The 21,633-nt window shown below is 37.6% G+C and overlaps 2 protein-coding genes across 4 annotated transcripts; one reads left to right on the forward strand and one right to left on the reverse strand.

Annotated features, from left to right (window-relative positions):
* Positions 1 to 5,812: 5,812 nt before the first annotated feature.
* On the forward strand, positions 5,813 to 12,091 carry prss23 (serine protease 23). 3 transcript variants are annotated; one of them, XM_016672990.1, is made up of 3 exons: positions 5,813 to 6,185; positions 9,168 to 10,308; positions 12,011 to 12,086. In XM_016672990.1, exons 2-3 carry the CDS (start codon positions 9,179 to 9,181, stop codon positions 12,057 to 12,059), a joined length of 1,179 nt encoding a protein of 392 aa, XP_016528476.1. In that variant the 5' UTR covers positions 5,813 to 6,185; positions 9,168 to 9,178; the 3' UTR covers positions 12,060 to 12,086. The 3 variants fall into 3 exon arrangements, with proteins under 3 accessions (XP_016528476.1, XP_016528477.1, XP_007555132.1); XM_016672991.1 differs by having other exon boundaries at positions 5,894 to 6,185; positions 9,168 to 10,328; positions 12,011 to 12,091; XM_007555070.2 differs by lacking the exon at positions 12,011 to 12,086 and having other exon boundaries at positions 5,911 to 6,185; positions 9,168 to 10,369.
* Positions 12,092 to 13,063: 972 nt separating this feature from the next.
* cfl1 (cofilin 1) lies at positions 13,064 to 20,189 on the reverse strand. Its single transcript, XM_007555071.2, has 4 exons — positions 20,086 to 20,189; positions 15,262 to 15,572; positions 15,112 to 15,188; positions 13,064 to 14,005 (listed from the first exon to the last, which is right to left on the reverse strand). The coding sequence occupies exons 1-4, from the start codon at positions 20,086 to 20,088 to the stop codon at positions 13,893 to 13,895; spliced, it is 504 nt and encodes a 167-aa protein (XP_007555133.1). The 5' UTR covers positions 20,089 to 20,189; the 3' UTR covers positions 13,064 to 13,892.
* Positions 20,190 to 21,633: the final 1,444 nt, after the last annotated feature.

The following is a 21,633-nucleotide window of genomic DNA, read 5'->3' on the forward strand; positions in this document are numbered from 1 at the left end:
AAAAAAAAGCTGCACTTCCATTTTGTTTTCTTCTTTTAATATTTGCAGCTGATTTTGCCGTTTTGCTTTTCTTTTCTTTGGTTGCAGCATCTTTGGTTTGCATTTGTCTTGTTAATTGTAGGCATTTGCTCCCATGTTTTGTGATTTCAACATTTCTTGTTTGCAGCGTTTTTATTTTGCATTTGTGTTTCAGTGTTTTGGAGTTTGCATCACTCATGTGTTTGCCGACTCCAAATGCCTACGTTATGTAATAAATCTGGTTCTGGTCTGCGCTGCACCCCCACAACCAGAACCAAACATGGAGAAACAAGATTCAGTTTTCATGCTTTTCTCATCTGGAAAAAACTTCCAAAAAACTGCAAAGCTGCTGAAACACTGAATTCCTTTAAATCCAGGCTGAAATCCCTCCTATTTAGAGTAAATTAAACATTGATTAAGATATTTGACGTTCATGATTTTGATGATGGCATTTGATAAAAATTTTATGTTTATTGCTTGTATCACAATTGGTAAGTCATGTTTTTATGTTGTAAAGTACTTTGAACTGCCTTGTTGCGGAAATGTGTCATACAAATAAATTTGACTTGAAAATGACTTGTTTTTGCAGTGTTTCTGTGTTTGGGGGAAATTTCTGCATTGTAGTTTTTTTAATTATGCTTTTCATATTTTTTTTCACTAGAGAATTCAAACAAATTCTCTTTCTTCTAACATCTGAAAATAGAAATAAAATTGCTGTGTCTTGGTTTAATCATAGAACAAGTATTTTTTATATTTAACTTCTGGAAAAAGGCATAAACAGTTCAGGGTTTATGCTGAGCTCTTGACTAAGATGATCATTTCTAAATGTAAATCTTTCAAATAGTGTTAAGTTTATTACTAATGTCTTTCAACATTATTATTATTGTCGTTTTTTTAAAGTGAATGGTCTGTCTCCATTCTGTGAAAGCCTTTGAATTCATAACTTGTATTCTACGCTCCAAGTGTCATATGGATGCCGGCCCAGACTGATGTTATAATTGTTTCTTTTTAGTTTCTTAGTCTTCTCATACTTTTATTATGCTATTGCTAATGTTAATATAAATCAAGATATATAACCACAAAAACTTTTTTTTTATCCACCAATATGTCAAATTGGTGACCTCTTTTGAAAACTAACTGCAGGTTAAAATATCTGATCTTTCAGCGATTTTGTAACATAAGGCTCCATTATGGTGGAAAATAAGCGATTGTGACCAAACTGACTGAACTGCTGGATCGATCTGCTCTTGAATGGCGTTTTGATCCCTCTCTTTATTAATGGCAGTGCTCTCATTCCCCTGGATGAGCAGCAAACCCGACACATGGATTGCATCAGGATGCATTGCTGTGGGAAAGACACAGGAGTCATGGTAGCGCTAACATTTTCCTCTCCTGGCAAATTATTTTCCACGTCTCGAACAATCAGACAGAGAATTCGTCAAATAAAACACCTTTGCTCGCATTCCTGTGGAAGTTCAGTCTGTCCTTGGTTATTTTTGAATGTGTTTTGGTTGTCCAACGTGTGGTCCTGTCATAAACTTTCTAACAGTGTGTCAACCTGATGGAGTGAAAAATGGCGAACAGAACCCCAGTTCTACCTGGAGTCACATCAAACACTGTTTATAATGTGGCCTTTCTGATCTGCAGAGCACTGGGGGGAAAATATGCCATCAAACTGGAGCAGAAGTGTATCTGTGTCATAAGATCATGTCTTGGTCCAGGAATTTCCTTTCATCTGGAGCCAACATGTTCTCAGTTGGGTTGATTTTCTATCATTTTTGGTACCAGAGGTACGACAACGAGGCAGATTTACAGCCTCAGATGTGCAAAATAAGTACATTTTGGTATCAAGTGAGAATCTGCTCTGACAAATGACTCAGTGTTCTTCATTTTCATGGTAGCTAAGTGTAACCCTTCATTGTTCATCTAAGGTCCAGAGAAATAAAAAGAAAAAAAAAATCAAGTTAGTAGTTAACATCAGTCATAATAACATAAAATAAAACACAATAAATAACCCTAAACAAACTACAGAGCAATGGCTCCCAATGAAAAGTTGACACAATTGACAGTTGTAAAATTAAACACGGCTAAAACGCACAACGATCATTGTCATAACAGTTAAAAATATACACAAAACACGGCAAACTTAAACTTGAAACCCTCTATATAATCAAATCTGTCAAAAAAAATGTTAAAATATGTATATTCGTAAAGAAAACACGGACGGCAACAGAATACAGGGAAAGAACTGACCGTTACCGGTTGCCACGGCAACCACCAACCGTCAAGTGCCACGAAGCAAAATTTACGAAGCAATAAAAGTCAGGAGAAAACAACTTTCTGACTAAAGAAAATGAATTTGAAGAATAAATAAAACACATTTTGACAGACTTCACATTGTTAAAATAAAGCCCTGTTTTATACAAATAGGTTTTATTTCAACATTGTGACGTTTTTCAAAAAGTCTCGACTCTCATGTGAATTAAGGTAATTTCTACTCAAAATAGTTTCCTTCGTCACAAAATAAGTCAAACCCAGTCTCTAGCAGTTTAAATAAAGGATACAGCAGGTATTTTCTTATTCATTTATTTTTAACGCCTTATTAATTTTGCTTGACAGTCAGTAATTCTTTGCACCAAAAAAACACTCATTTTGCTTATTTCACAAAATGCTGAATGGCTTTGGTGAGTTTTCTGTGACTCACAGTTAAAACCAAAATAAATCTGCAATTGTAAAGAAAAGAAAATGCAATATAATTTTGATTTGAAAGCATGGACCCCATCAAAACCTGGTAAGCTGAGCATGGCCAAGACATGTGCAAGTCAAGTGGCTCTGCTTCGGGTCTCCGCACCACCAGGGGGCCCCCCAAGAGCATCAGGCCAGCATGAGAAAAATAATTGTTGGGGAAATAGAAGATCTCAAACTTGTGAACGTGTTTTCTGTAAATTTAGAATCTAACTGTACATTTAGTATTGGCTATGAATTCAATCTAAATGTTCAATTCATAGCCACAATGTAAGCTAACAGTTAGCATAATAGACACTGGTTAGAATGAACAGTTTAAACCAAACAAAGTGAAGGTAGGTAAATTTTTATTTCTGAACCGTTTTAAATGGTGAAAATTTACTCTTGAATCAACCCTGCTCTGAGAATAATGTAAGCTAACGGTTAAGCTAACAGCTAAACCATTAGCTTAACCGTTAGCTTTGGATGCATAACATCCTTGCCTTCATCGTGACTGTGAACTCAAATGATATCTCACTCCAGAGATTTCAATATTGTAATTTGGAGAATAAGTATATTAAAGTAACATACTCCATCAGACTGATCTTGAGAGACTTCAGACTTTTAAGAGCTGAGCTGGTAAGACAAGCTTGTTTTCTTCTCTATTCATTGCCTTAATGGTGTTATAATTACACCATATCACATTCCACCACCATGTGATTTGAGATCAGCTTCCTCTCAAACCTTTTGTTTACACTTCTACACCACCAAAGCACACTGGGAGCTCGCTTCTGCTCTTCAGCCAGTGACCCCTGACAAGACTGAGCAGGTAAAGCCTGAACATTTGAATTAAGACTGACAAGCAGAACAAATCGCTTCGGAAATGAAAGAAATATTACCAACAGATGTTTATTTAACAGGTTTAAGACCCTTTTTTTTACGTTCCACAGGTGGCTCTTATGAAAAGTGAACCAAGAATGAACCTTGAAACATGAGTTTGACAAGGAACAACTAAGAACTGCTAATCGACCTGCAGACAGGACACAGGTGGGATGTATGCGCTTTCTACAGGATGACAAACTGAGGGAGATGGACTGCAAAGGCTCTGTCATATATATTTACATTTACTCAAAATTTCTTTGTGTAATTTTTTGTAGCTTTGTGTTGTGAAAAAATTTTATTTGGAAAAATAGTTCAACTTTTTAACTTTTTTTTATAATTAAAAAAATATTGGGAATTTTTTTTTCCCTTCCTCTGCTTTAATTTGTTTTTTGTAAAAATGTTTCTTTTATTCGTAAAAATACCAGAATGGGCCGTATATTTCTGTCAGTTTGATTACACCATTTTCACAAATTTAATCAAATATTCTAATTATGCATTTACTATGTACTTGAGTAGAAATACTTTTTTTTCTTTTAGATCTCCTACTTTAGAGATGTTCAATATTTTATATTGTCTTTTTGATGCTATACCAAGTCCAGGGCTAGTGTTGCTGCAACTGATGAAAAGCTTTTTATCATTTAATCAAACTGCTGATCTTTACATGTTTCTGTGGTTTTTCCTTTGAATTAGGGCTGAATTTATATGTTTACAAAACACTTTAATAACACATAAAACAATAGAAAACCAAATCAAAGCTGAATCTTTTTTGAGATAGAGATGAGAATCTATGGAATGCAAGATGGAATCTGTAAAGTATTATCCAATACCGCTACCGATATCGACAATGTCAATATTTTAGTTGGATCTTCCCACTTTGTTAATTTCTTGAATGACTATTGTTCACTCCTACTTGAGTAAAAATACATTAAAGTAATTCTCCTCTTACTTGAGCACAGGTTTCACCCAGAGTCCTTTTACTCTGCAGAGGAACGGACCAATCAGACCTCAGGTGACTAAAGGTCAAAGGACGGGCAGACGTGCCGCAGCACTCCTCTGCCTGCAGGCTGCGATGATCTCTGAGCTGCTACAGTCGGTCTTTAACGTGAATCTATCAAAGCTCCTTGCAGGAGCCATAATTGGAGCGCAGTCGTGCCAGAAACAAGATTTTTCTTGCTTGGGTGTAGCTGTTGGCTACCAAAGCAAATGCCAAAGGCCTGTTATCACAAATACATATAATCTGTTACTGAGGCATGTGAACGTGAAGCTGTCTGTTTCAATGCCTCCCATGTACAAGTTAAGGTACATTTCCACAAGTAAAAATGTCAAATCAGCGCTTTGAAGCTTTACAGAGGGAACACAAATGTGATTTAAAAAACTGTGAATAATTAAGTTCTCTATTTAGATTTTAAGGAATATTTTTGTTTTACAACAAGTTTAATCTGCCTGGCAGGAGTCAGAGTCCAGACAATGAGGCCAATGATTATTGACAAAAGTAAACTGGTCTTCACATGAAGTTTTTCTCTTGAAAAGTAACAAAAAAATTTTTTGAAATATATTTTTAGCACTTTTATTCCTTTTAAAAGTGAGTAAAAGGAGTCTTTTGTGAGTTTCTTGGTTGAGTAAGAATTATGTAAAATCTTAATCTGCCTGGAATATTTTGGGGACTTTTAATAAACATTGAGGTTAAAAGTCTTTGACGTAATGAAAAGAATGAGCCTAAAATCTGATAGGGCAAAAACAAAAAAATGTGTTGTGAAGCTCATGATTACAACTATTCACCCATTTAAAAGTAAGTTAATGTCAAAACTTTAAGTTGACATAAATGTACCAGTTTTCAGGTTGAAAAAAATTTGTCCCCTTACAGATAATTAAAAATTTAAACTAAATGAGTAAATGCAATTAAAATAGTTTTTAATTATCCAGACTAAACTGAACTTATGTGAAAATATTTGTTAAAAAAACAATGTGATTAATCACTTTTATTTTTGTTTTATGCCATAAATCCCAATAAAATTCACTTAATTTGATTGTATCACAACCAAAAATACTTAAATGTCAGGAGCGAACGACAAGGCATTTGCGTCAACAATAGAAAAGACAAAAGTCACATTTGGAGTACCACAAGGTCAAATCCTGGGGTCCCACTTATTTATTATCTCGAGTTATCACCATAAATATAAGCTTGGATTAAATATTTGAATAAAGTCTTTTCTTTTCCAGGTAGACACTGACCGGTCAAATGTAGCAGAGGGGCACTAGGACCACGGGGAGGGTCTGGGTCAGAGTAAATCCGCCTGTGTTCAGAGCGGATCATGCAGACGCGCATCAGCGACTGAACCGCACAGGCTGCTGAGGAGCTCCGCACATTCACTGCGCACCTGGCGCTTCATTTGCGCACAGAATAGAAAAAGAAAGAGAAAGAGAGAGAGTGGGAAGATAAAGGTGGAAGAGGAGAAACTTGCCTACGGATATAATGAGGGAACCCTGGAGAAATGACCCTGATGGAGAGGAAAACCTGACGGGGATGTGAACCGATCCACAGACATCAGTCTAATCAGCAGGTAGGCATCAAAATAAACGATTTACTTAAAAACAGAATCAGCTTTAAGTTTTCTGCTCCAAATCAGTGGTTGGCTGCTTCTTTAAAGATTTAAAAAAAGATCATACATGAAAAATACAACAAATTGCTGTCGTTTATTTTGCATTCAGAGTCAAACTGAGCTTCATATTGCTTTTACATTTTCATCTTTATGTCACAAATTTAACCCCAAACCAATTTCATGTTGTTGTTGTTGTTTTTATTATTTTTTGCATGTTTTATGCAAATATTTTAGTAGTATCAGCATGTGAATATAAAAATCTAAGGAAGACAACTTTTCTGTCAGTTCAAAAGTGAAAGAAATCAGTTTTATACCTGAAAAAAAAAAGAAAGTCTGCATTTTTCTGCTTGTGTGTGGGAGCTCATAGGTGTGTGGACATGCCCCACCCTGTCTTGTTTCTGGAGTAATGATCTGTGTTGCCGCCCTGCCTCGACTTGCTGCTTTTTACTTTTCTGCACACCTGCTATAGTCATGCCATGCGAGCCCAGGGATCCACAGCGGGGATCGAGTGTCTCCTTTCTCTGTTCATCTGCTCTGAAAGCCTCGCTGTTAATGAATGCCACCCTTTTTACCTGGTCGGCTCTTTATTACAGGCCTTTCTCTGGAATTTGTTCATTGCTTGTTGAGCCAAATAGACATTAAAACGCTTGTTTGCTTCCATCGGGTGAAATCCTATTATCCTGGTAATCTATATTGCAGGGAACAAAAGGGTCATTGTTGTCTCGCCGCTCCAACTTCAGGTCCGGATTGCAATACTGAAATGTGTGAGCTGCACCTTGCAGAAGTTTAGCTATTAAGGCTGGACAATATGCCTGAGTCGAAATCAATAATTTTTTATTCGTTTTTTTGTTTCAAATATCTGAAATATTACCAAACATGATTGGGTTTTTTTAATTATTATTTTAAGCAGTTATGAGGCACAGTGGTGAAACCTGAAACTGCTGCTGCACCAGTTACTCAGCAGGTCGTTGCTAGGTAACCAAAGAATGAGTGAGTTGCTAGGTAACTAAAGAGCGAGTGAGTTAGTTGATGCCACCAACTTTGCTTAGTTGGCTGAAGTCTTTTCTCTGCCGACATCTCCCAGAATGCTGTACAGTTCTGGGTTGAAGTTCAGTGAATACATATCTCAAAAGTCTTAACCGCCATCTTGGTAGGCAAATACAGCACAAAGCATAGATGAACCATGGCTTTGAGATCAACAAAAAGAAAGTTTATTGACACTCTTAACCAATGTGTGACAGAAATATATTTTTGCTGCTGTTGGGACCGACCTGTATGATGCAGAGAATGTGGCTTGCTTATTGTTGTCATAGCTACTTCATAGCAACTGTCATGACAGGTAGTTATGGCAGTTTGTCAGCTACAAAGTTCCTGGTTCCTCACATGAGAACTATGTTCATTATGAATATACACAGTTCTCATGTGACGTCACACTTCCAGTAACTTTGTAGCTGACAGCCATCTTGAGAGGGATCTGTAAGGAGTTGCTATGACAACAACAAACAAGCCACAAGCTCAGGACTAGCTCTTGCCTCATTCGTATCTAACTTCTAACAATAAAAGTACATTACAACTATTAAGTCTTAAACTTTATTTTAAATGTTCTTTCTTTTTGCTGGTCTTGAAGCTGCACTTGCCCATCAAGATGGCGGTTCAGTGCTCCAGATAACTTCTTGTTCAGACTTGTGGAAACTATGTATTGAATATTGACTAAACTGTGAGATGTAGTATCTATGGATATTGATCATCTATCACAATATGTATTGTTATTGATTTATTATCCAGCCCCAAATTGAACATACAGAAAAAAATTGGTTTAAATTATTCAGATTTTGTAATGTTACAATAAAAAACATCAATTTCTAACATTACAATGCATCAGAGCCTGATTGTGCAATTCTTTGCATAATTACAGTACTATTTTAATTCTAACTAAAGTAAAGTGGTCAGAAAACAAAAGCATCACAATCACATTAAATTATTTACAAATCTGTGGTTTTAACTCATAAAACACGGAAAAGGTCAAGGCTTGCAATCACTTTTGCAAGGCCAGATGCACACCTTGTAAATTTCCCTCAAACTCCTAAATGGGTTTTGTTTTCACTCAACTTTTTGTTAACATGGCTAAAAGGAGCAGTATTATGTCAAATAAACTTTGTTGAGGTTTATATTATGCTACAATGTTATTCCTTCATCAAAAACATACCTGGATTGTTGCCTCGATTCTTTTGTACATATTTGAGAAATATTTTAATCTCCCTTGGCAACCCTTCAGGAGCGCCTAAACGTTTGCTTTTACCAACTATGGGTCTCACAGAGCTCCCTTCCTCCAAGTTGCACGACTAAGCTCCTTCAGACTAGCGGCAGCAGCAATTAGCAAACATCTGGTGGAACTGTGCATCTGCTGAGCTCATCATATAAGTTACTTGCAGGGTTCCCCCAGTGTATTATAAGCCTGGCGGGCCGCCAGGCTTTACTTGGGCCCCCACCAGGCTTAGCATTGCATGTTTATTTAACTTCTCTTTTTTAAATGTTTGCATTTTTAAGACTTTATAATCAGTATTCATGTATTAATCTTCCAATAACATAATTATCAAGTGATATTTTCAAACTTCCTGTAACATTTTTTAACTCAAAAACACGGCAGGCCGCTGGATAAGTGACTGCCCTAACCTCGGGGCTTAGCATGTTTACTGGGAGAAACCCTGACTTGTTCTTAAAGGGTTAATGGAGAAACGTTGTGATGACGTACTGAAGGTGGAAGGAGCTTCTTAAAGAGACAGCGGTCCAATAAGGTGTTAAATTATGAAGTCAAATTTCTTTTCAGTCATGTTTGGTATATACATATACAACTGTAGTGAATATTAACTTGATTATGATATAAAATGTAATTATGTGTCTGGAAAATACAACTTTAAATGATAATTTTGTGAATATTTTCAGTGTTTTCCACCATGACGCCACGAGAGATCACCATCTCAACTCACCTGCTCCTCCATTACCTCCTCCCCTTCACCCTCTGTCTTCTCCAGCCTCCCCACCACCAACCCGTGCACGTGCCCACCCTGGTCCCGCACGCACCGACACCTCTGACCCGCTCGCGCTTCAGCGCCGAGGCCCAGCTGGACTTCACCACCCGCTGCAACTCCAGCTGCTTCCACCGAGCCGAGCAGGAGGAGCAAATGACGGACAAACTGGCCTTCGAGACGTTGTACGCGGACGGTTTCCGCACCCTCACCACAGTGGAGGTGGAGGAGGATGATGGTGATGATGATGCTCTTCACCCGACTCACGCGCCCGCGTGGAGGCGGAGGAGACGATTGAGGCGGAGGATGAAGCGGCAGATCTACGGAGCGGACGGGCGTTTTAACATCCAGGGTGACGACTTCCTGATGGATTATCCCTTCTCCACAGCGGTGCGCATCTCCACCGGATGCACGGGCGTCCTGGTGTCCCAGCAGCACGTCCTCACCGCGGCCCACTGCGTGCACGACGGGAAGGATTACGTTCATGGAGCCCGGAAGTTGAGGGTGGGCTTCCTGATTCCTCCGTCCGTTAATGGCACCAAAGCCGGGTTGATTCCCAACAAGAAGCCCCTGGTCCGCTGGGTTCGGGTGAAGCGCACCCGGGTGCCGAAGGGCTGGATCCAGGGCCCGCAGGAGGTCAGCATGGACTTTGACTACGCCCTTTTGGAGCTGCGGTGGCCTCACCGGCGCCCCTTCATGCGGCTCTCTGTAGCGCCCTCTTCGGACGATCTGGCAGGGAACCGCATCCACTTCTCCGGGTTCGACAGCGACCGTCCGGGGGAGCTGGTGTACCGGTTCTGTCCGGTGGAGGAGGAGTCGAGCGACCTAATCTATCAGCACTGCGACGCGCGGCCCGGGGCCAGCGGCTCCGGGGTGTACGGCCGGGTGTGGGACGTCGGCTTGGAGCGCTGGGAGAGGAAGGTGATTGGGATTTTCTCTGGACACCAGTGGCTGGAGATCGACGGAGAGAACCGGGATTACAACGTGGCTGTCCGCATCACCCCGCTGAAGTTCGCCCAGATCTGCTACTGGGTGCACGGAAACCGACTAGACTGCAGGCAGGACTGAGACAACCGAATTAGAAATAATACAGGGTGACCTTTCCTTTTAGCTACAACAGAAAACATCCATGGGGTGATGTTCGCAAAGTTACAGTGAAAATTTAACAGCAATAAATGTTTTATTTAGCATGTTATAAAAGAAAGAAAATGATCTGTTATTCAAAGTCATACGTTCATCATGTCATTAAATCATTTATAATTAAATTATTGAAGCTAAATATTAAGCTTCAAACTAAATATTTAGGTAGCATGCTAACTATGTAGCTAACAAGCTACACATTTAGCTTGATAGCTTAACGTGTAGCCAATACACTACATATTTAGCTTCAAACTGAATATTTAACTTGTGAGCTAAATACTTTATTTAAAACATTTAGTTTTCTCATAAGACTTCAAATTAAATATTTATCTTGTTAATAACTAAATACTTTGAGGCTAAACATTTAGCCTTCTAACTAAATATTTAGCTTTCTAGCTAAAAATATTTAGATTACCAACTCAATAATTGGCTTAACACTAAATATTTGGCTTGCTAACTAAATATTTAGTTAAAATAAACACTCAGCTTCAAGCTAAGTATATAGTTAACTAACTAAATATTTAGCTTGCAAACTAAAGTTTTGACTTCAAACTAAATAGCTTGCTAACTAAATGCTTAATTTGATGTAAAATATTTTGTGTGCTAACTAAATATTTAGTTTCAAACGAGTACTTGAATGAATAAAGATACTTTACTAATCTCAGAGGGAAATTGGCAATTTAGTTTGTAAATTAGCTTGCTGACTAAATACTTAGTATTGAGCTAAGTATTTAGCTTCAAACTAAGTAGTTAGCTAGTAAGCTAAATATTTAGTGTGCTAATATTTAGTTTGAAACTGACATTTATAAATGAATAGTTACGGTGAAAACATGAACTAATTTTTTTTCTCTTAGATTAAATAACCCAGATTATTGCTGTTAATTTTTGACAGTGTAACTTTACAAACACACCTTATAAACATCTGAGTGAAACAGAAATATTTTCATGTAGAGGTCATCAGGGAAAAATCTACATTTGGCTCCATGTTCCATCTCCTGTATTTAATTGGTAACCTCTGCGCCCGTTAAATAAATCTGCCTGTGAGATCACAGCTCTGATTTTTGCCCGCGGTCAGATTCATGTCAATGTTTCCACAATAATAACTGAACCTCCTCAAGAAGAAAAAACACTTTCTCCTGGTGCAGCAGCCGTCCCGCTGTCGATTACTGTAATCTACCGAGGATAAATTATAATCCCCCTTCCTCTTTCATCTGCATCCCGCTTGGTGATTTTGGCAATTCTCCATTTATAACACAGCTCCTTCTCCGCCCTCCTGCACGCATCTGAAAAGTAAATAAACAATAAAGCTGCTTCCTATCATTTCGGCGGACACTTTACACTTCTCATAGTTGACTGAGGACAGAATGTTAATTTTATTTTTTGACGAATGCTTGAGATATTTTAATAAACAGAGTTTTAATTGTTTGTGTGAAGTCCTTTTGGTGTAAAGTGGAGTTCGACTGCCCCCGTGTGGTCATGATAAATACTGCAGCTCTCAACTGTGAATGCGCCTCGTTGATGTTGCAGATTAATCGATTAAAAATGCTGCCCTTAAAGAATTAACACCTTATAAAAACATAATTAACCACTGATGCTTTTCTTGTATGGATGTACAAACATAATTATGAATACCAAGAGATGGAAGGATGAATGTATAAACAGAAGATGATTTATGGCTGACAGAAGGTAAAGCGAATAAGTACAGAAATGACTAATCGTGATGAATTGATTATTGAAATAATTGTCAACTAATTTTTGTAATCAATTGTTAATTGGAGTACAAAAAAGAAAAAATAGACCAAGAATATGTTCAGAACAGTAAGGCAAAACTGCACAAAAAAACAGAGAAATTTACATTAAAGATTCACAAAAAAACCTTTGTAAATATGTTCTACCCAAAACTCCTCAAGTGGCATAGCTTTAGCTTTACCCAGATGAAATTATGCAATAAAAATAATTTAAAATTTACCCTTTTCTATAATTTCATTGATTAGTCCAAAAATACATTTTACATTTAATAAAATTAGTTTATTTGCATCTATTAATGTATTCTATTTTATTTTTTTAATGTAATTTGTATTTTTGAAATGTTTTTCTATTATGATTTTAGTTCAGTAAAAAAAATCTAGAGAATTCAATCCAGCTAATCAAAATAAATCAGTAGATCAATTACTAAAATAATTAGATGTAGCTCTACAGATGTACAAATATAGAAAAAGATAATTTTTAAAAAAAAGAAAAAAGAAAGAAAACCCAAGTAAAAAAAACACTTGAAAAACACAAAAATCCCCCCCCCTACAATAAAAATCTCAGAGAAAAATTAAAAAAAAATGGGGTTTTTTTTGAAGAAACTTTTGATTTTTCAAACTGAAAAATGTCTTCTTTTTCCTATTGTGGTAAAAATGAGTGTGTGAAGTTTAAGACGATGGATGAAAGGGAGGACAAACACTTATGAACTGGATGGACAGACAGAAAAACAAGACGGATGGGACTGAAAACAAATGATAAAATGACAGATTGATAACTAAACTGCGAGATTAATAAATAGATGGATTTTCCCAAAACACCTAAATACCTTTTGTCACAGTTTCATTGTGCAGCACAAATAGAAAATGTATTTTAAAAAACTGAGTGGCTGATATCCAGTTTAAAAGAACCAGAAAGCAGAAGAAGTCAGTAGTTTAGTGCTTTTATTAGAGATAAGGAGACGATACAAAACATCCACCCTTCGCTTCAGTCTGCTTGTCCTTCATTTACACGTCGCTCCACGTCAGACCATCAGCAACACCACAAAGCTTTTTAAAACGAGGAAACCTTTTCTTAACAAGTACGAGGAATGTTATGTTCACTACATCGAATGCCGAGTTCTCTGACACAACAGGAAATAAAACGGAATCACTCAAGTTTTCGGGACTGCATGAAAACAAAACCCCCCCAAAAAAAAAAACAACCCAAAAACCAAATGGAATGACGAAAACAAAAAAATATTTAACCGTGTTCCCCCAGAGGTTTTCATCCGTCTTGTGCAAACAAGAGTGAATTAGTTCATACTACGTCTAGTGTCCACTACGCTAAACTTAACTAGAAGTTTGGCAAAAAAATAAAAATAAAATGTAGTTGGAATAGCTTTCATGATTTTAAGAACTGTCCCTTTCTCTGAAATATTTCAAGTGGAAAGAACAAAACCCTGTCCTGAAATGTGAATAAGTGCATTTAAATGTCATCGTCTTCATCACCGTCCTTCATCGTTAGTATCTTTAGGTGTGTTTTGTTCATAATCCTTATGTTGCATGAACAGTCTGCCTGATTGTGTGTTTTTTTGTGTGTTTTTCTTTGTCACCCACCCCAGGCCGCCCTCCCTGGGAGTCCCACAAATGACGCTGGTTCTGCTTTTGCCCCGTTTTCTCCAACCCGACTGGAATGAACAACTAAACCCAACAGATGTGTCTGAGAGGCTTCGAGCGAAGCCGCAGGAGGAGGATGAGGAAGAGGAGAGGCGTGTTTATAAAGGAGTTCCTTCCAGGGTGACTATCGCCGAGCCGCCCAGCTTCTCTGCCAGCGTGCGTCGCTCCTTCAGGTCCTCCAAACCGTTCACCTGCCACTCGTGCTTGATGCCTGGAGAAAAATTAAAAAACACACTGAGCTGTCAAAAACTGGGAAGTTTTCACCTGATTATTCTAACATCTCTGTGATTAAAAAATAAATTTATTTATTCCCAAGATAATTAAAAACAAAATGCACCAGTTAATCCTACAGGACATGTTTCAGCCATTTTAAATGAGTTAAAGGAACAAACGCCCACCAAAAAACTTCTGAGTTTTAAAAGCTGAAAATCTTTGACTTTTGAAACTCTGAAAAAATTGAGAAATTTCCAGAACAAAGGTGAACATTTTCTAACAAATTTTCAACTTTTTAAACTCAAATGTTTTTCCTACAAGTGTGTGAATCCTAAAAACTAAACTGGGTTTTCAACAGTGTATCATTTACACAGAAAAAAGGTTAAAAAGAACAGGAGTAAATTTCCACTAAAACCTTATTTTTTTTTTTTCAGATTACAGAAATTTTCCAGAAATTCAAAGTTGAAATTTTTTCTACTTTTGAAAATCAGAAAATTTACAGGTTTTTTCTAGAAATTTCTGAGATTAATTTCAAAATTCCAGAGTTTTTTTTCTGGTGAATCAGTCTTCTCAGACTGTTTGTCCTACTAAAATGGAGTAAATTTCCACCAAAAGCCGCAGAATTTTTTAGATTAATTTCTGAAATGTTCTAGAAAAAAATGTGATCATAAGTCAAAACCAGCGCTTAGTGGTGACTTCCCAGTCACTTCAGAAGCAAGGATGTTAAAGAGTATTTAAACAAAACACTTTAAACATTTCTAAAAGGTTTCATAGTTTGTCAAATTCTATCAATTTATATTCAAACAAAAATAAAGTGCATAAAGTTCCCGTTTTAGGTTAGCTTAGCTGCCTGGCTTTTTCTTAAATATCAAATAATCATTCAAAATAGTGACAATGAAGTATTACGTATACTTGATACTTTAGTATTACTGCAGTATTAGGCAGTAATAAATACATTTTCTTGGTGCTTCTCTAAACACTTTATAGGAATCAAGTAACAGCAAGTACATCAAACAAAATCATAAAAGAAAAATCCAGAAAACCCTGGAAACCATCCGGCAGAAGTCAAACCGGATGAAGTTCCCGCCGCACGCGGCTGCTCACCTTCAAATTTCCTCTTGATGGCGTCTTTGGAGCTGGCGTAGATCATCTTGCTCTTCAGCGGAGCGCTTTCTGGTGCCCTGAGGAAGAGGAGGAAGGTTTAAATCCACCGCCACGATTCTCTGAAAACATTTCAGCAACAACGATCCTCACCAGAAAATGAAGACCAAGTCCTCCTTCTTCGTCTCTTTGGTCTCGTAGGTGGCGTCGTACAGAGCGTAGCGGCAGTCGTTGGGCGGCAGCATCTTCACAAAGTCCTCGTACGGGTCCTTGACGGTGTTGCCGATGTCGCCCAGCAGGATTTCTTTGCCTTCGTCCAGAACGATGTTCTTCAGGTCCTTGCTGAGGCAAAAGAGGATGGCCTTCTTCCTCTTCCTCTTCTCGTCCTCGTTCGCCTGAGCCTTACGGACCTTCATGTCGTTGAAGACGCTGATCACTTCGTCTGTGACTTTCACACCGGAGGCCTGCGTCAACAGAAGACACCTTAACAGGAGCCGAGCAATCAACTGATCGCCTGATGGATCAGAAGGATTCCTCTCTTTCTACCAAAAATGATGATAAATGTCTTCAGTCTGGGGCTTTTTGAAGGATAATTGTGTTTACAGAGAATTCATAATACATTTTGTCATTTCTGTTTTTTATTTTTAACATTTAAAATGACTTCCAGTTCCAGGGTTAAATATTCATTTTAATTTGAAGTTTATTCATATTTGAGAATGTGCTCTTGCATTATTATTACTTTAGTTACATGAATACTTGGAAAAAAAAATATTATCACTTATTGTAATAACTTCAGGGACAATTTGTCCAGTAAATTTGTTATTGTCTTCTGATTATAAAATATGGAAAATGTTTTCTTAATCACCCATTTACTCTATTATTTATAGTGAAGAACGTCAAGAATTTTGATTTATTATTGTCTCAAGAAATTTAAAATAAGATTAAAAAAATGGAGAAAATGGTAATAACATTTCCAATAACACTATTTCACAAAACCATCAATATCAGTAAATTCAAAAAATATGATTAAATGCTGCTCTGTTGGAGATAAAGCTGTTGCAATCAAGGAACCTGAAGCATTTATTTTATTTGTTTTAAACAGAAAATGTGTTTAACTCATTAAAAATGCTCAATTTTATATTTTGTTGAAGAAAACTTGAAACCTGGTGAGTTTAAAGAAACATCATCTTAATTTATACACAGACATGCTTCCTCTGATCCTTGAGATCTTTCTTATAACATTTTAAAAACAGAAACTCTGAAGTTGTGCTGAGTAAAGCGTCCGCTGCAGGTTTACGTTTGCCAGCTGTGACTGAACAGAGACGCCTGAGCCGAGGAACCCGAGAGGACGACATGTGACCGTCACGCGCAGCACGAATCCTCCCAACGGCGGCGACTGATAAGACAGACTGCAGCAGCTAAAGGTGTGGCCGCGACCGGCCGTTAGCTGTTAGCAGAGCTGGCGCCAAGATAGACCCGAACCCAAACAGAAAGAGGAGAGACACTCAACATGTCTCCACTAAAGTAACAGTAAAAAGTAACTGATCAAATTATCAATCATTTAATATTTAAAAGTTACATCATCGGATGAAGCAAAATATAGAGTTAAGTGGATATTTTGGTATTTTAGGGATGAAAATGACAATAATTCATATATGTAACAAAAAATAACAAAATCACCCAAAATAAATTTTCCCAAACCTTTCAATAAAAAAAAAGTTTAACAAAAACTGCAGGTGTGTGCCTGATGAATTTTTGGTTAAAACATGTTTGTTTTTCATTCAGTGGGTAGAAAATCCAGAAATTTTACTCAAGAGTAGAAATACTTCATGACAAAATTACTTGTAAAAGTACATTTTTTAAAGAGTTACTCTAATAAATACCAAACTCTGACAGAGACAGACGTAGTGTGGTAAAAGCAACCTAACACAAACGAACAACTTAATCAACAGAAATAATAATAAATAAATAAAAATATTTAATGCGTAATTCTGAGTAAGTTTGTGACTCCCATTCGGCCGGTAGGTATAAAACATTACATAAGCTCCTTTGTGTCATGCATTCCTGCAGTAAAGATGGCCATGTGTGAGAGGCTGCGGTCGGGAATTAAACACCCAAAAAAACAACAATAAAGCCTCTGTTTAAAAAAACTGAATCCAAATCAGTCCCAAACGGCCCATAAAGACACTCAGTCAAGTCTCCTGACTCCGTTTAGCCACTTCATGTGGAGAAACCGCCGTCTCAGGCCGAGACGACAAACATATCAGTGGAAAAAACACAGAGAGGAGGAAGTAGGCCAGGAAAGACGGGAGCGGAGCAGACTGCAGCAGGCCTCCGTTTGCTCAGGGTGTTAAAAGCTCGTAGTGGGAATCATTAACCAGCAGACTCATTAATAAGTAAACACTTCCTGAATATTTATGACATCATCCCAGTGCAGATATTCCCCCATTTCCTGAACTTTTCATTAAAGGGTGAAGAATCCAGCATAATAATCCCACCTTCCTATCAGGCAGTTTAAATATAAAACAGACTTTTTCCACACAAAAATTAGCATTTTTTTTAGCTTCCATATTTTTTTTACTAATCTGCTTTGTTAGACTTAAGAAAATACCCTTTTTAAAAAGTGAACATTAAGTTTCTCTCTGTTCCAAAGAGCTTCACTCTGCTCTCAGCTTATCTAATCTTAACCATTTATTACCCAATTCAAAGTTCAAAATCCAGTCGCAGGATGCAAAGCCTTCATGACCTGCTGGAGTTAAAATAAGGCCTTCACGCCTTTAACACCGAACATTTTCATCATTCCTGCTCATCAAACAGAAACAAGTTAGACTGAGTCAGCATTTATAAGCGTCTGCAACAAAAACTCAAAAGCATAACATGATTTTTAAGCACTAAAACTGAACTGAAACTAAATAACACACATTACTTAGATTTGCTGATGAAGCTTTTCCAGACGGATACAGATTTCCCGGTTTTTTATTTCATTCTTTTAGGATTGACCTGCCAATTCCCAGTTTGACTGAAAAGAAGAAATGTGTTGTAATTTATATTTTGAAAGTTAATTGCAATGTCATTACAATCAGAGAACAACCTGGCATCTGATCTGCCAAAATACTTTGCGACAATTTTGACATTTAGAACATTTTCCCTTCATATAATAAAAACAAAACCTTTAAATCTGAGAAATGGTCAAATATGTACATAATTTGCTAGAATTTGAGTTTGCTGTGAGGTCTGACTTGCCAATTTCATTTTTAATTGATTACAATTTGCTTTTCTAAGGACAAGGAAACAAAAATAGAGGATCAGGTGTCGTCGAGAAATTTACAGACCAATTGGCAGGACATAATAGTCATTAAAACCAGCTTGTTGCAACTACGACCAAACCAACCTGTCTAACTCGTTTTTATTTCACATCAAAATAAGTTCTGCATAGATTCAATAACTGTCCCTGTAATATAGACTTGTGTAATGCTGTGGGTTCTCAGATGGTAACTGGAAACCAAAGACGATGAAACATTTACACGCAAAACCTGATGTGGTAAATTAACCAGTGGGTGACAGAAATGAGTCAATCTTTTGTTTACATTTAGAGTAGCGAGTTGTTGATCATTAGAAGATCAGACCTAAATCTTATAGAAAATAAAAAATAATTCAGGTTTTTCATACTTTGAGTTTGGCAGTAACTAGTTATATTTACTTGAGTGATTTTTTTGGGGGGGAAAAAAAAAAAAAAAAAAAAAAGTAAGTAATGGAGTATTTTTACTACGTTGTACTGAGTAATTTATTACATAGTATTTCTACCCTGACTTGAGTACAATTTCTGTATACTCTTCCCACCTCTGTAAGGTAAAATGTCAACTCCATACTTTTGATCCCTTTAATGCAGCATGCATTATAAATCTACATCTCTATTTTGGTGAAATAATGTGATGGGCCTTCATGTTACTGGCAGGATGCGCAGCTACAAAACAAGATGCGGCAGTCTGCTTTAGCCTCTGCTAACACTAATGTTACATAACCTAGATTATTTTGGACGTCATTTCAGAAGAAAATAGCAAAAAAAGAAAAGAAAAAAATGCTCACAGCGAGCAAGAGCATGAAAAAGATGAGAGTGGCGTTATAAAGCAGTGGGAGACAAAATGGTCTTTGCACCAAATTCAGGGTGGGGCCATGAACGCAGCACATGTGAGCGCTAGCTTGCTATATAAGGCAAAACTACCCTGACACACACTGTCAAATATCACTTATTTATTCAGCATTACTAAGGAATACGCCGTACGTTTTATTTAGAAGCAAAAACAGCTCAAATTGGCTTCATCTGCAGCGCTGGAGTGACAGAAACTGAGCGTGAAGAGGCGGAGTAGAGACAAAGAAGGAGAAATCTCAGCTAGCGCCACTCATACCAGTGGCTAGGAATGCTAACGCCACGGCTATATCTAGATGAGGCGCCGCTGCACCTGCCAGCGAGGCGAGTCTGGAGGTGAAATAACAGAAACACGATGCAGTGAAAACATCGGCGCAGTGTCATGGCAACGCCGCGAACGTTATCTCAGACCTTTCCCTGCGAAACACACTAAGACTGCCGAAATGGCGCCAGTTGTTTCAGGGCGATTGGTACTTCATATCCCCCCCATTATGGCAGAAAGAAAGTATCCTGATGGGGTTATTCGAGGAGGCGGAAAAAAAATTCACTACACATGTGACTGTTAAGAGAAAGCATAACCTGCTCAACCAGCAGGGCAGCATTAGCTTAGCCTCTGGGTTGTTAACTGTCTGCTGCGGCAGCCAACCGGTCAGGAGAGTATGATGCCAGCTAAACCAACAAAAACACCAGTAAAGTAAACACAAATTTGACCTGTTAAAATAAGAAAACACCGTGTACTTTCAAAACATCTCTATAATGGGGAACGGGAGCCGCGACGTTATCTAAACGTGAACCGCAGTAAACAAAAAAAACAACAAAAAAACACCTACCATTGTCAGAGCAGTGAACAGTTCAGCGTCTGAGAGAAATTGAATGGACCGATGACGAAATGACTATATACACTGTGGGAGCGCGCATAAAAGCGCGTTCCCGGCTGTAGCGGCGTGCACGAAGCGTGAGCGCATGTGAACTAACAGGTATAATCCGACTGCTTTGTCTGGAGTTTGATCTTTGATGTTTATTATTATTATGACACACTTATTACAGCTGATTTTTTTTGGTATTTTCCTGAAATATTTTTATTTGTTTTTGAACGTGCGTTTTTAATTTGAATCTGCATTCCCAATAAATGACTTCCTACGAAAATTAAACTACTAGTTAATTTAGCTTACTGTACTGTTTAAATATCAATCAAATTGTATGCGTGGTACGATTTCATTTGAGATATTTATATCTTTATAAAGTGCCTTGAAATTACAATTGTTGTGAATTGACGCTATATAAATAAACTGAATTGAAATGAATTAAACATTTCAGTAATAACACTCGACAAAATGTAATGTTTGTTCTGGTTTCTCAATTGGTGACTATGTTGTTTTTATGATTTTTTTTATTTTTATTTTTGTGTTTTTATGGTGTAAGCACTTTGAGCTGTCTTGCTGCTAAAATGCGCTATACAAATAAACTTAATTGATTGATCGATTGATAATTTTCCCGGGCTAAAATGATAACAAAGCAAATATAACCCATACTACTTAAACAAGTAAGAAGTAAATTATTTTAGTAAATGTAAAAATGTCAATTTTTGTATTAAACAACTATTATTATTATTATTATTATTATTATTATTATTGTTGTTATTATTATTGGTAGTAGTCGTAGTAAGCATGTACTCCCCAGTTGTTGTTTCTTTTTTTTTTTTACTTATTTGCTTTTTCTTTACGTTTTACTCGCTACAAAATCTTACTAAGTATTATTGTGTAACTGTTGGTTTAATCAACATTATTACTGTTCTTGTAAGTGAATACGTGCAATTAATTCTCATTAATGGCGAGAGGGCCGGGCAACGGCGCCGAACACCATGTAAGGAAACAAGGGACACGAAATTTGCTGCACGAGATTTTTGTGGAGCATCGAACAGCGGAGGGAGAGTCAGAGTCAGCAGCAGCAGCAGCAGCAGGAGGAGGAAGCCGACCTCTCTGCTGTCATTATAGCCAGTCGGAGCTAGAAAGCAATTAGCATGTTAGCAGTGGGAGGAAATCCTCCGCCGCCCCTCCCCTCTCCTCCCCTTTGCGCGGTTTTCGTTGAACTCACTTCCAAATATGGAAATCGAACGATGAGCGGCGGTCGGGTGCACGCGCCTCGCTCACAGCGCAGAGAGGGGGGGCCGGGCAAAGGCGCCGGACACCATATAAGGAAACAAGGGACACGAAATTTGCCAAGTACACCTCGCTGCAGCAAACAGAAAGGGGCGGGGACGGACCACTGTCAGCCTCATACCTTATTTGGAAATGGGACCATTGCAATCCGGTCTTAAGGGGGCGCTAGTGGCGCTATTTCCTGTACCAGCCGCGTTATTGTAATAATAATAATAATAA

This window comes from Poecilia formosa, unplaced genomic scaffold (assembly GCF_000485575.1).
Source record: "Poecilia formosa unplaced genomic scaffold, Poecilia_formosa-5.1.2 Scaffold68, whole genome shotgun sequence".
Classification (NCBI taxonomy): domain Eukaryota; kingdom Metazoa; phylum Chordata; class Actinopteri; order Cyprinodontiformes; family Poeciliidae; genus Poecilia; species Poecilia formosa.

Excerpts from the sequence above, each read along its gene's own strand:
- prss23 (XM_016672990.1), top strand. The coding sequence starts at position 9,179 with ATGACGCCACGAGAGATCACCATCTCAACTCACCTGCTCCTCCATTAC. Across the intron at positions 10,309-12,010 it reads GGAAACCGACTAGACTGCAG|AATTATGAATACCAAGAGAT; the intron begins GCAGGACTGAGA and ends ATGTACAAACAT.
- cfl1 (XM_007555071.2), bottom strand. Across the intron at positions 15,189-15,261 it reads GACTTGGTCTTCATTTTCTG|GGCACCAGAAAGCGCTCCGC; the intron begins GTGAGGATCGTT and ends CCTCTTCCTCAG. Across the intron at positions 14,006-15,111 it reads CATCAAGAGGAAATTTGAAG|GCATCAAGCACGAGTGGCAG; the intron begins GTGAGCAGCCGC and ends ATTTTTCTCCAG.